Source organism: Diaphorina citri, unplaced genomic scaffold, assembly GCF_000475195.1.
Source record: "Diaphorina citri unplaced genomic scaffold, Diaci psyllid genome assembly version 1.1 scaffold196, whole genome shotgun sequence".
NCBI classification, from domain to species: Eukaryota; Metazoa; Arthropoda; class Insecta; order Hemiptera; family Psyllidae; genus Diaphorina; species Diaphorina citri.
This window is the reverse complement of record NW_007377633.1, coordinates 39372-54034: the sequence shown is the minus strand read 5'-3', so window position 1 is coordinate 54034 and position 14663 is coordinate 39372. Positions and strand designations below refer to the sequence as shown.

Here is a 14663-nt window from a genome sequence, read left to right as displayed (position 1 = left end):
TTCGTACGTTGTACTAACCAGTTTAAATGGAAAAAAAAAAGTAAAGAAAGTTTGTTGAACAAAAAAAGTAGTTCTCAAGGGGAAGACGGTTTTTGTCGTAAGAGAAATGGAAATTGTGGTATTGGCGTATCCCCCGGGTATGTCCAGAGGACCCGGCGACTTTGTAAAAAGCCAATTTGGTAAAAAATTTGGGGGGATAAATCCAACCCATCCAAGATATTTAACCCATTTATAATAAAATGTTGCTTAACCTCAATCGTCTGGGGGAAAATTGTGGAAGTAAAAAAAGGTTTTTGTGAATCCAAAAATTATTTTTCTTTCTTGCAAAAGGATAATCTCCCTCGGTTGTCGTTAAAGCGATGAAATTTGGTATGCTATCCCGGTACGGTCCAAGGACGCGACTGTACCAATTTGGTAAAAATCGGATAGTCACCCATCCTGATGTTAACCAAAGTCATTGTTGCTTAACCCTTATTTCGTATACACGGTAAGAGACATCGAAAACATTTGGTCATTTGGATGTGAATATTCTAATCAATGTGATTTTTCACGCCGAATCGAATGGTGCTACTTTTAGTACTGTTTGACTTACGGTTGAGAAGTTGCGGGTTCGATACTTCCCTGTGTCGACAAATTTCCCTTTTATTCGTGAACCGTTACCAAATGAGCAAGTGAATAGTTGTTCCTATGGGATTTTTCACGCCGAATCGAATGGTGAAACTTTTAGAACTGTCCGACTTACAGTTGAGAAGTTGCGGGTTCGATACTCCCTTGTGTTAACAAATTTCCCTTTTATTACATTTTTACTTTCTATTTCTTTTCAAATACCTACGTATTCTGCAAATGTAATAGAAAGTCGTGTGATGTTCACACCAGATTTTTTTCAATACTTAGCCTGTATCTCTCCTACGCCTTTCATCTTTTCAATAGGCCTTCTTGTGCTCTCACGTACATGTCTTGAAGGGACAGTTTTGAGTTAATTTTGCCTTCCCACAACTCTTCTCTTTTCCTTCCTCCTCCCTCCCCCCTCTCTCTCTCTCTGTCTGTCTGTCTCTCTCTCTCTCTCTCTCTCTGAGTGGTAATCTGTTCTCCTTATCCCTTGTCATTTATACGCTTTTCCACATTGTCCTTCAGTCTCCTTTTTTCCACTTTCCTTTATAACTCTTATTCCATACCAGAGGCTTTTTATCTTTTTCCATCTTCAGTTCCTGTTTATTAACTTTTAGTAATGTTCTGAGTTCACAATAGGCAGGTCTTGCTGCAAAATAGCAATGAGACAAAACTGAAGTGCCTACACTCGGAGTGTGAAATACAATGCTTCTGCTAGTACTGAATATGCGCTATGTTTTTGGTGCTGTGTTGTTTGAATGCTTTGATATAATGTCAATGCAGCACATACTCGCGTATGTTTTGACTGTTATGAGGGGCAGTATGTATGCTTCTGTATGCACTCAGTACAGTGTTCGCAAAATTTCTATTATGAAAGACGACGTTGACGTACTGAGAAGTCACTGGTTAGCCAATCTTTCGAGGATATCCGGGAATTCTCTTCTGTTATTTCCTTTACGTGACGTTGTATGTCTCAGTGTTTACTAAGTGTTTAGTAGAATTGAAGGTATTGCAAAATTGTATTCTGGACTGGTGGAAAATCCGTCCTAATTTGACAGAGAAAGAGTTGTCGAATGAATCTTAATTAGAGATCTGTCTAATACCTAGAACAACTAATGAAACCTATACAGGTAGGAGTGAATTTACTGAAAAAATAAAATAAAATAAATAAAGATTTTATCAGATAAGTATATAGGTATTCTCCTTAAGTTCGAAAGTATGATTGTAGGTGCTAATTGGACAATCTTTTCCCGAAAGAATCAGATTGAGAGATGTTTGACTAAGGAGATACCTTTTATTACTTTGAGCTATTTTTATATCGCGTTATTTTCTTTGTTTTATGATCCAATTAAGGAAAGGAATTTTCCCATTTTATTTAGGACTGGAGAACATTTGAGGATAACATAACGTGTCTAATCATAACTTTTGGCCTAAAGGTAAAGAATAACTGATTAGGATTCTAATTAGTTGATCGGGGTCAAGTCGTACACAGGATTTGTCGGGTGTTCAAGTGTAAGACTGCTTATGTTTTGTTATTTTGTTTTATCAAAGTTGGACACCATACTAAAAACAGGTCGAATCGGTACCTATGTTTTCTCTCTGTCTGACTCAGCAGTAAGAAAGGGTAAAATTATCCTTGAAAAAAAAAAAACAAAAAAAACAAAAAAAAAAAAATCCGTGGTTCTAATTTTTATTTTCTAACCGAACAAGGAACAAAGCTCAGGTTGGGATCAACCACTTCAAATCTTGAACTTTGTTCCACCAAAGTGACTTTTCTTTTCTACTCTGATGCTTCAACTCAGTCCTTTATTTGATTCTTGTCGTGCACAATACCGCTGACTCATAACGTCATAACTCACGGCTATATAATATTATATATGTATTGTACAGGTCCTTTATTTGATTCTTGTCGTGCACAATACCGCTGACTCATAACGTCATAACTCACGGCTATATAATATTATATATGTATTGTACATAGATATCTACATAGATACATAGGTATTTCAACTAGCTGATGTACGGATGAGTACAATATGAGCTATCAACCTTGGCCTGTGGAGATATGGAGTTTATCAGGATGAATAATTCAATGATGGCCACTGATGTAAAAAAGTAGGCAGATGTCTCCCTACATAAGTACCTAAAAAAACAAAAAAAAAAAACAGATGGGAATGGGACATCGACGGAAAGCGGTAATGTTTCAATAGACAGGTAATACAGTAAATTTATTCGATTTTAAATAAGTTAAAACGAAAATCTGGTGTGAACATCACACCACTTTGCACCACACAATATAATAACAATAATAATATGTTAATATATATAATAATATTTTGTATTTTTGTAAAGAACAGGGAGAAAAAGTAGGAAAAAAAATATTGTTACATCAAAATAAAAATATTTCTAGCTCTCATAATTAATGCCATAATGAGCATTTGTTGCCCTTCCCGGTACACAAACATTTCAGCAAAAAAATGTATTTTTTTCCAGGGAAAAGAGAGTAGGTAGAAATTTAAATTTTTTATAGGTGATACAACCTACATCTCGAAATTTTAATTAGCTCAAAAGTTGAGACTAAAAACACCCACCTTGTCTTTTGAAATCTAAAAAAAATAAATAAAAAAAAAATCGCCATGACAGTGGTTTTGAGAGGTAAAAGCTTCTTTGCTATTTTGACAGTACAACGTGGGAGAATAGGGAACACAATCTTCGTATCTTGTAAGTACGGCTGATAGGTATATTATCAAATTAGGTATTAAAGAAATGGAAAAGGCAGGTAAAATATTAATTTTATCTTCAAACAACTGAATTAGGTACCTACCTAGGTATGCGTACGCACGAGTATAATGTACATTATTTGATCATCAATGGAAAAAATACAACAAGCTTTTCTAGGGTTCTAATACTGACGGAAATGAAATGTTCACTTGTAACCTCTTGCAGTTGTTTTTGTCCTCAGTGCTCTTCTTCTTGTTTTATAGGTGACATTCATACCCGGAGAGAAGAAAGTGGTACTCATTATGATGGTGGCGGGGGTACGTGAGATTAAATCCGGGTACCCAAGGGGTACGCGGGCGAAAAAAGGTTGGGAACCACTGGATTAGACCAAGGAACTGTGAGTGCATAGTATTAACGATAAACGTTTTTTCTCCATTGATTATTATTCGTTGATTATGATATTATGAGGCATGTGAAATCATCGAGCGTTGATTATATTTTTAGAAACGGGTTTGTCAGGCTCAATCGCCTCCTGGGACAATTTATAGACTGAATTGGCTGAGCGGTTTGATCGGTAGTTCCATTCATTCATTCTCGTATTTTCTCCACCTACGAGGACATAAAAGGATTTTATTTTATTTTTTGCAATGTAACTTTAGCTGTCTCTTATATCTAAGTATTGGGTACCTTTTCTATTTACTTGCTGTCCAGACTATAAAAGGAGGTGTGATGGTGGTTCATTGTTCATTTCATTTTTCAAACTAAACAAACCAAACATACTATGAACTCATTTTCCAAGTAGATAACACATGAGTAAGTCTCTACCTATCCTTACCAATGTTTCTGTACCTATCATGCTCTTCAGTTTTCCTGATGTTCCATTTAAACCTGGTTCACATAACGTCGCATCTTACTTGAACATCATGTCGAGGACAGAATGATATCGCTTTATACCAGTACAACAAACAAGGCCGCACTGAGTTACCGACTATGCTAGTTGTAACCTTAGGTTTAGGGATTCCAAGCATATGAGTGCTAACTCTGGTGATACCATACCAATCCTTGTCTGAGGAAGCGCGGGAAAGATCTGTTAACTATGTACTGACTAGATCGAGTTCAAGTGGCATACGCTTCATCCAATCACACACCTATGTCATTGTGCTAAATACATTAATGCTGGAATATCCTAGTCGTAATATATTATGCATACAGCAGATATAGGTGCGTTCAACGTACTTCAGTGTGCAGCAACCTAAAGAACACCAACAACAAAACAACCAAAGCAGCAACATACATACATACATAACCATTATCGTTCTATCCTATAGGACAGGTCGATGAACAAAGCCCCTCCACCAGACTCTATTGCTATACCTTTGGTTAGCCTTTATATCTTCCCAGTTTCCTTGTTTCTTCCCAACATCAAACTTGATAGTGTCTTCATAACGATATCTTGGTCTTCCCTTAGGTCTTGTACCTAAGGGAAGACCAAGAGCAGCAACAATACCAGCAGAAATGAAAGCCTCGGTATTTCTATGATTTATGCAAAACCTTATCCCGTCATTGCATCCAGACACTTGCATTATACCTTGTTACCTTTTGTTCTGTTCAAAATGTTCACTTGTAACCTCTTGCAGTTGTTTTTGTCCTCAGTGCTCTTCTTCTTGTTTTATAGGTGACATTCATACCCGGAGAGAAGGGAGTAGTACGTCGCCTAGTTTTCTTTAGATTAGTGGAAGACCCGTCATTTGTAAAGTGTCTCATATAATGTTTGTCAAACCTCACTTTGTCTGGAAAGGACAACAGGCACAAGTGACAGAAGATTGTCTTATCACTCGTTTTCTTCAGAAACCATATCGGGGTGTTTTTATAAGCCGTTGGTATCAGCGTTGACCAGATTTTAGTATTTAATCCTTTTACGTGATCCTTCTCTAAAATTTCTCTGTACTTTTTTTGGTCCTTTTCAAAAGCATTTGCAATACGTGCGACTGGTTTCCTGCGGTTTTTAGGATTCTCCAAGTGTTTCCTCAACATTGCTAATAGATTAGGATCATCATGAGGAAAATACTTCCTTTGGAATATACTCACTGTGGTGAACCGGAAGTAGTCTTGATTTTCTATTGTATCATTGAGCATATAATCGTACTGATGATTTAGATTTGGACTAACCTGACTCAAACTTGGCTGAACGTCTGATGTGACTTTTGTAAACAACAACACTAGGATTTGAACAGAACGCCATACCATTTCTACGGACAAGCGGAAACTCTTATCACTTTGTCCGTTATCACAGTGACCGGCGTTTTACATTCTTCATTCTCTCACTGACTTCAATCAAGAACTCAATGAAGCGTGGGGTCCTCACGGAAAGAACAAAAGTCTCGCGCTTGATTAATTTGTTTGTTCTATTAGCCTGCAGTTCCGTTGTTTGAGTTGCAAGATGTTTTAATATCCTCGTTTCAAGTGAGCAGCATAGTGTTTCTCAAAGTTCATAGGATATAGTTTACTTGTACATAGAGGACAGTATAAGTATTTACCAGATGGACTTCTTATCAGCATGTCAAGGTCAATATCTTCATACGGTGGTAGAGTTGTTCTAGGTACCGTGGCTCCAAATATATTCCTCTGCTTCTCTTCCTCATGTCCTAGAAGATGATCTTCCAAGTCTGCAATATGGTAGAATGTTTCCTTACAGAGCTTACAGTTGAATGTTTCTTCATCCATGACAGATTCTCTCTCAAACAGTTGAGGTGCTTCTGCAGCTGCATGGAATTTTTTTTCATGATCTATCAGATCAAGCGCATCATGTCCCTGCCAGAAACAGTTGGGATGTTTGCACCTGAAAATCTCCCTTGACATTTTCTTGTTTTCGTCATCGGAAGCAGGGACGTAGAAGCCTGTCTTCTCCTGCAGAATGTTGTAGGTTGTTCCTTCAGTAATGAGAAGCTCGTCCGAATTCTCTGGGGAATGCATATCGTCCTCCCCTTCCTGGAAAGACTGAAAGTCCACTCCTGACACAGTCATCATACACTCGTACAGGAATGCCACATATATGACGTGCCTCTTTATTACCATTCCGTGACTCACTCGGTCAATGCTTATCTCTCACTGAGACAATTGCTCTATTATTTATCAGAACCATACCAATAACAGTTGAATCAGAGGTAGAAAAATCACCTTACAGTACACAAAGAAGCCCACGTAAAAGCGATAAAACAGCAGTTTCACCAATGTATTTTTATTTATTTTTTCTTATTACAAAACTATTTTAGCAACAGTTCCATATCAGGTAACTTCTACACAAACCATCAAAATTGGTACCTATGACTATATTTGTATTAACGTTAATATGTTGAAGCCATTAATATCTACCAAAAAGATTAACTATTTTAGCAACAGTTCCATATCAGGTAACTTCTACACAAACCATCAAAATTGGTACCTATGACTATATTTGTATTAACGTTAATTTGTTGAAGCCATTAATATCTACCAAAAAGATCACTGTACTTTGAATCATATCTACTCATTTACATAGTTATTATTGTACTTTCTAAGAGGGTCTTTTTTATCAAAGCAATCTACGTTTAATTCTATGAAAGTACCTATAGTTCATCTTTCCTATCTATCTTCCCAGGCGAAATTCCGTGACTCCTATCTGATTCTAAAGAACAAAAAGTTTCAGACTCATTTGCTCCGTTCCGCATTTTAAAATTGAATGAACAAAATATCTAGATAATACAGAAGAGATGGCGCATACAAACTTTGAGATGCTTAACATTTCCCTCAAGGCCCAAAGCAAAACTAAAACTAATGAACCTTCAAAACTACGTCTGAGAAGATTTATTCTTGACAAAATTATTTATCAGAATACTTAACTTTTAACAATTACAGTCGAACCTGGATATAAGAGAATCCACACCACCCTTTTTTTCTCTTATATCCAGGTTTCCACTAAATCCAGTTTCTTGTAGAGACAGGAATTGCAGTTCATATGGTTGACTTCTAGACAATATATCCAGGTTTCCACTAAATCCAGTTTCTTGTAGAGACAGGAATTGCAGTTCATATGGTTGACTTCTAGACAAATAAAACACTTCAGTTGTTATCATTATTACCTATAGGTACATACACTAACTACATGTTCCCAAGTAGTTATTTCCTTTAGCTGAGTCCCTTAAGAACTATCCTGTTATTGTTAACAGTTTCAAATTAACAATAATTAACAAAGTTAAACAAAATCTGGAACGAAAGAAAGTACAGGGTACATCATTTTTTCCTCTCCCTTCCCTCAGTCTCTTCTCTCTCTCTCTCTCTCTCTAATGAAATTTTTCGCAGAGCGAAGCGTTTACTCTTTCATGTGAGTTTATTTACAGTTGGTTGTGAAGTAACTTCCTAAACTCTTACTTAGTTGAGCATTCCACAAACATATTTTGATTTTTCACTTTCCAGGACAGTTTTGCTCTTTTTTACATCAAAATTTTATATCCATAAAATTATATCATCCACTCAAATGTCGCTTTTGAAAATCTGACCTGATTCCAATACTCTTTCTGGTACAGGTTCTCCATAGGTATAATAATATGTGTACAAGTAGAAATGATGTCTCTCTCTTAGGTTACAATCTGGCGATTGGTTGGCAGCAGCAGTTTAGTTCTTCTCCATTTATTCCGGTCTTGAGCTAGTCGCTATTAGTTCCTCAATACGTATAGGGAGGTGCTAGACTGCTAGTACGAATAGAAGAGTCAAATGTGACAAGGATGCGACACGAAACTTTTGGTTAGGATAGGTGCTGCAGATGGCGGCATTTTGGCCGCTATTTGGCGTCTTTCGACCACTTTTTGGCGGTTTTCAGCTATACTGACTAAACGGTTAGAGATATTTTAAAAGTTGGGTAGAATAACACCCAAATAAGCATCATTCAATAGGATAAGGAAAGTCGTGTGATGTTCACAGTAAAACACTTCAGTTGTTATCATTATTACCTATAGGTACATACACTAACTACATGTTCCCAAGTAGTTATTTCCTTTAGCTGAGTCCCGAACTACCTATCCTGTTATTGTTAACAGTTTCAAATTAACAATAATTAACAAAATTAAACAAAATCTGGAACGAAAGAAAGTCAAATGTGACAAGGATGCGACACGAAACTTTTGGTTAGGATAGGTGCTGCAGATGGCGGCATTTTGGCCGCTTTTTGGCGTCTTTCGACCACTTTTTGGCGTTTTCAGCTATACTGACTAAACGGTTAGAGATATTGTAAAAGTTGGGTAGAAGAACACCCAAATAAGCATCATTCAATAGGATAAGGAAAGTCGTGTGATGTTCACACCAGATTTTTATTCAAGATAAAACCCATTATTCATTTTTATCAATGAGCACCCTGGTGTCAGTAAGGTTGTAAATGTATCTACTACGTAAGTTCAAATAAGGAAATTCACAATGATCGAAAAAATAATTTTGACGAACGAAAATATCTTAGCATTGATTTTGTCTGATAACCGATTGAATCAGAAGTTGGCGTGATGTTTGAAACAAATAGTGGTGTGGTTGAATAATCGGTATTGAAAGTTGGCTGATTTTACCGACCAGGATTAGCCTATGATCAACTAGGAAATTTCTCCTACTTTGTGCGTTGTGGGTGCTGTGCTTATTCGGGATGAATGCCAAACCACAATCGAGAATATGTTTCTGTTCTTTTAGAAATTACTTGCATTGTATGCGCAGGATTTTTGCCCCTCATAAGTTATTTCCCAGTTTTTGGACCGACAAAACGGCCCAAAAGTTAACTGGAGATACAAATACGACTGCCATTGGCGAATGACTATTTTTCCACAGAATATCTTCCCCACAGCACTATCTCCTTTCTGAAAATAGTATATCCCCTATGCGATGATTCATAAAATCATAAACTATAGGTATATTGGCTGATTTTACCGACCAGGATTAGCCTATGATCAACTAGGAAATTTCTCCTACTTTGTGCGTTGTGGGTGCTGTGCTTATTCGGGTTGAATGCCAAACCACAATCGAGAGTATGTTTCTGTTCTTTTAGAAATTACTTGCATTGTATGCGCAGGATTTTCGCCCCTTACAAGTTATTTCCCAGTTTTTGGACCGACAAAACGACCCAAAAGTTAACTGGAGGTACAAATACGACTGCCCTTGGCGAATGACTATTTTTCCACAGAATATCTTCCCCACAGCACTACCTCCTTTCTGAAAATAGTATATCCCCTATGCGATGATTCATAAAATCATAAACTATAGATATTGGTTCTGTAGTCTCAAATGAAGTACTTCAAGCCCAGCTTACATCCTAACACTGAGCGCTTATAAGGAGAAAGTTGCAGAATCCAATAGAGCAAATGGGTCAGTGGTAACTTGCTCGTATTTATTCCTTATTTGGTACTCCTGAACGCCCCAACCAGTCGTGTTATCTCTGGCCCAATGACATCGACAACACGGTTGGAAGAGAGATTTTTTCTGATACTCGAACACAAAGGGCTAACATGAAAATCACAAGCCTAGACCACGTAATTGCAATAAGTAATAAATTATCATTTAGTTTCCTTGCCAGCTCTCATAATATTTCCCAATTTTGCACGTAAAAGGCGCAGTGCCATCGATTTCTTTAGTGTTTGTTCAATTTTAGAAATTTTATTTTAAAGAGGAGAAGGTATGAGACGGGAGGGCATGGAGACATAATTACTGGAAAATTTTCAACCCTTTGAGTCACAATGAGCAGGATAGTCGAATAGGAAATTTGAGTTAGAAAACCAATTATTACCAAAATTGTTGTATTGGTTCAGTTGTTATCATTCAAATTATTAAAAATTTGGACAAGACCAATTAAAATCTGAAACAGTGGGGTAGTGATCAAGGCTCTTGGGTGCTAGACAGGAGGGTGCGGGTTCAAACGCACCCAAGTCATTGGGTTTTATTCTCATTTCTTTGAAAATTAGAGGCACCTCTAACTAATAACAAAGTTCAATTTTCACCCTAACGAAAGTACTTAGGTAGTTATAGCAGAAAAAAGAACGCCTGAAATGAGAGAATTTACGAGACAGGATTTTCGTCCAATGTCCACCCGTGTAGAGGAAGCCCACTTTTGGAACAAATAATGTCGGGTCATTGGGGTTTATTCTCATTTCTTTGAAAATTAGAGGCACCTCTAACTAATAACAAAGTTCAATTTTCACCCTAACGAAAGTACTTAAGTAGTTATAGCAGAAAAAAGAACGCCTGAAATGAGAGAATTCACGAGACAGGATTTTCGTCCAATGTCCACCCGTGTAGAGGAAGCCCACTTTTGAAACAATAATGTCGGACGAGACTATTATCTCATGCAACTGATTAAATCCCCAATGTCTATAAAGGGTTAAATCTCATCTGATTTAATCTTTCCGGGATTTTATTTGTTTAATTGCCTTTAATGATAGAAGTGACCTATTTCTAAAATTATTTCTCTGAACTTCAATTAAAACTCTATGAAACCCAAAAAGGAATAACTCCTTTCAATCCCCTGGATGGTGAATGAGGAGTTAACAAAAAGTAAACAATTGAGAAGAAATAAATAACAGAATTTGTTTTGGATCACTAGGAATTGTAAACAACGAGACGAGAATTGTAGCGCGACTAATATCAGACTGCTGTTACCGGGCTTGCTACTAGCTAGTGCTTAGTCAGAATACTTGAAGTGGTTAGGAGAGGGGGTCAAACCCAGTACCACGTGATGTGAGCTCAACAAGTCCCACCACTAGCTTTGCTCACTATGACACTTGAGTATACTAGAATGAGCAGAATATCCCCCCTTCCCGTATTTTGGTGTTTTAACCCTGTTATATTGTGAGGATCATTGTTATTTATAATATTTTAATTTGTGGTCATGAGTGACACAAACACATCCTCGGAGTACCCTTGAGAGAGCGATACTTCATGATAAACACTTTTTTGATAAGATTGCCTATTACTGGAGAGGATAGGTTCATAGGTTGGTATTGGTAGCTACGTACTGAACTAGGTTTATGTCCTAACCTTTGACCATTATTGTTTAAAATTTAAAATATGCAAGTAGCTGCTGGTAGGTATCTAAATGAGATTTTTAATGCTAAAGCTCTCGTTAATAATTAAAAAAAGTTCATTGTGGATACGCCGCGCAGTTAACTTCCCATGACATTTGAAGTTTCCGTAAGAACCTACAACAAAACGTCACTATTTTAAAATTTATATTCTGACGAAAGAAGTTTCAAGCTTGATTGCATTTTAGCAAATGACTCCAAAGTTTTTACCCTCTCCAAAGTGTCACTTTTAATTACCTATATTTTCGTTGTGAGCTTTAGTCCCATCTTGCTAAGTACAACTAAACTTTGCTCTCTCCCGAAATTGATTCGAAAAACAAAGGAGAGTTTTAATTATTTCCCCCGGAAACTCTTTGGAATATTTGACAAAAATGATTGATCGATGAGCATAGGTATAGGTATTATGTTATTCATATTTTGTGAGAAAAAAGTTCATGCCCGCGAGAAGGTAGGCTCTTGGGGTTTAATTTTAAAGGCCTAGATATTATAAGAAAGTGTAAATGTACGTAATACGTATCTATAGGTATTGTTTTGCCTTTATTAGACTGCGCCTATTCAATCAACCCTTAATGAAACAAAGGGTTCCTAGAAGGCAATATTTCCTGTTAAACGCTACCTACTTATTGCAAGGAGACAAGGAGAAGAGAAGGAGAAGTTTATTCCTTTATTCCCAATGACATCGAGTTTTTCAATGCTCTTGGACTTGGTCAAGTTGGTATGAGAAATAGGAATTGATTGAGATAGGAATATTGAATGGGCTGGCTGGTTAAATCGGAGTGGAAAATCTGATTCTACTTCATTCACGTGACCTGTGATTAAGATTTTCTATGAAGAGCTGACTACTTTGAAGTAAGATACACATCTTTCAACCAATGGTAACCCCTATTCAAATTAGGTAGCTACCTAATATCATAGGTATTTTACTTCCAACGCGCAAAGTTAGTCGAGAATTGTAGATGGTTCCAGAGAAACTAAATCTTTCAGTTAAATTGTGTAATAATAAATTCAAGTATTCTGCGAGTTAACATAAAAAAGCTTCCCCCGTCACCTATTACAAAGATCCTCTACCAATTGAAATTTTGTGACTCCACCAGGATTTGAACCAAAGTGTGTTAACCTCTGTGACTGGGAAAAAAATGTCTGGTGTCTTTTTCCTTAAGACAGCTAGTTTTCATTATTCATCTCAAAGTTCCGCTCAAGTTTGCTTTATTGTTGCACAAAGTAAACTTAATTCAAAAATTAAAATAAAAAAAAAAAAAAAAAAACTAAAGGAAAAAGAAAATTTTTACGAAAAATTTTAAACAACATTTGGAGGGAGCTCGCGAGAGGGCCTGAAATCAGAGGGGAAAGAGATGTGGACTTTGATTAAGACATTCGCTCAAGTTTTTCAGCCCCTGTTAAAAGATGAGTGTCTCATAGCTTAATTTTCTTTTCGTAGCAATGAAACCACTACTAAGACTCGTGTAGTCTGTGCGGTAGTAGGCCCTTCCCGTGAAAGGAAGAATGGACAAATTACATCCTGATAGAATCAGGAGGAATAAGTGGAATTTAGTGATTTACAAGTTCAATGGCAGTATCACCTATTAAATTTCAATCATTTCAATCTAATATTAATCTAACAATTCTGTCTGAGTAGTATATTGCGTCATTGTGACAATCCAAACTATGCGCAGCTCATCAATAAAATTTTAATTATTGTTTCTCTCATGTAAAGGTGCCACAATTTCCAGTTTAGATGCCTCCTGAGTGTGCATGTGCAAAGTTCATGCTTCAATATTATAATGGGTACATAATTAGGACAGGTGATTTATTTTTCTCATATGCTCTATTACTATGACTCTATGACACATCACATATGTTTGTGACTTTCTTGCCTAAAAGAATAGACTCATTGCCTCTCCTCTAATTAGCGTTTTCTCTTAATTTATTAATCCTTTATGAAACAATGTGCGTTTTCCACCTGTGACCTTCACGGTTAGCGTGTCAGTAAACAATTTACTGAAATTACCTACCAATGGCAAGTATAAATAGGGTCTAAAATGCCCTATCTACAGCAGTTGTCAACACTAATAGGGACAAAGAATCTAGTTTCTAATGGGTTCTATTGAAGTGTTGGTTTAGAGATCCTAGTTTTGAAAGGAGCTCTTGCTTGGGATCATGGGCTATAGAGTTTTCAAGGGGATGTATGCATCCCTATTCCCTGTGGGTCGTTTTGCTCCTGAATGTTCTGAGTACTTGGGGTAAGTGACGCTAATTAGTAAACTTTTGGAAAAGCTAGCAGCTCGCGATTGTCCAGATGTTGTTGTTGTAGCAGTGACAATTCGAATTCGAACACTTTATGGAGATTTTTTCAGAATACTTCATTGACATAGGATTAGAGTCCCTTTTTCCCAGCAGTTTCTTCGTTTGTTCAAAATAATATTAATAATAATAATGTAAATGTAAAAAAAAAATGTAAATGCAGTTTTTTTGTGTTATTATGTCACAACTTTGGTGCTCACTGCAGCATTGTAGGATTTTCCCAATATCTCAATAATCCTAAAATCCAATGTTTACCTACCATGCTGGCACCGGTCGCTATGCGCATTTATTTGTCATAGCTACTCATTTTCCTCACGAGGCTGAGTGGGCCCCGCAACAGCCAGTCACGGAATCAATCATTTGCATGATGCAAATTTCTTGAACCCGCCAGGAATCGAACCCGGGTCTCCCGCGTGCAAGGCGAGCGCAGTGACCACTACGCCATGGGAGCTGACTACCATAACGGGTGAGCACAATCAAAGTTTAAACTTGGTTTAAGTTAAACTCTCGGACTAAGCACTCTGATTGGTTGATTTTAAAATTTATAGCCTATCGAATTCTTTGATCCAAAATTCAAACTGAGTTCAAGCTGTGACTGTGGCCTCGGCCATTTGTGTTGAACTTCGCTGTTACGTGTTACCACACTGTCACTCGAACATGAATCAATGGAGACGTAAATAAACACACGGTGACTGTTCTCTATTATTGGACACGAACTGTCTAGACCACATATTGATAGGCGGTGTATTTGGCACATCCACTAAACTGTAATCCCCCCCGAAATTACTACCTAAGCTGATCCCTTACGTTCTCTTCAGAGTCAATCCGTTTAATATCACTTGCGTGGGAGACTAAACTCTTATGTTCTTCAAATCCTCATCATGTCTTCGCCACTTATGGCAAATACATACAGCTGGTTATTAAATTCGGCTGACTCATGCCCAATGT

General features: G+C 37.0%; 2 protein-coding genes across 2 annotated transcripts; both read right to left on the bottom strand.

Annotated features, from left to right (window-relative positions):
• Positions 1-3052: 3052 nt before the first annotated feature.
• Positions 3053-5608, bottom strand: LOC103505807. Its single transcript, XM_008470171.3, has 2 exons — positions 4946-5608; positions 3053-3533 (listed from the first exon to the last, which is right to left on the bottom strand). The coding sequence occupies exon 1, from the start codon at positions 5575-5577 to the stop codon at positions 4948-4950; it is 630 nt and encodes a 209-aa protein (XP_008468393.2). The 5' UTR covers positions 5578-5608; the 3' UTR covers positions 3053-3533; positions 4946-4947.
• Positions 3385-6434, bottom strand: LOC113466003. Its single transcript, XM_026821043.1, has 2 exons — positions 4959-6434; positions 3385-3546 (listed from the first exon to the last, which is right to left on the bottom strand). The coding sequence occupies exon 1, from the start codon at positions 6403-6405 to the stop codon at positions 5776-5778; it is 630 nt and encodes a 209-aa protein (XP_026676844.1). The 5' UTR covers positions 6406-6434; the 3' UTR covers positions 3385-3546; positions 4959-5775.
• Positions 6435-14663: the final 8229 nt, after the last annotated feature.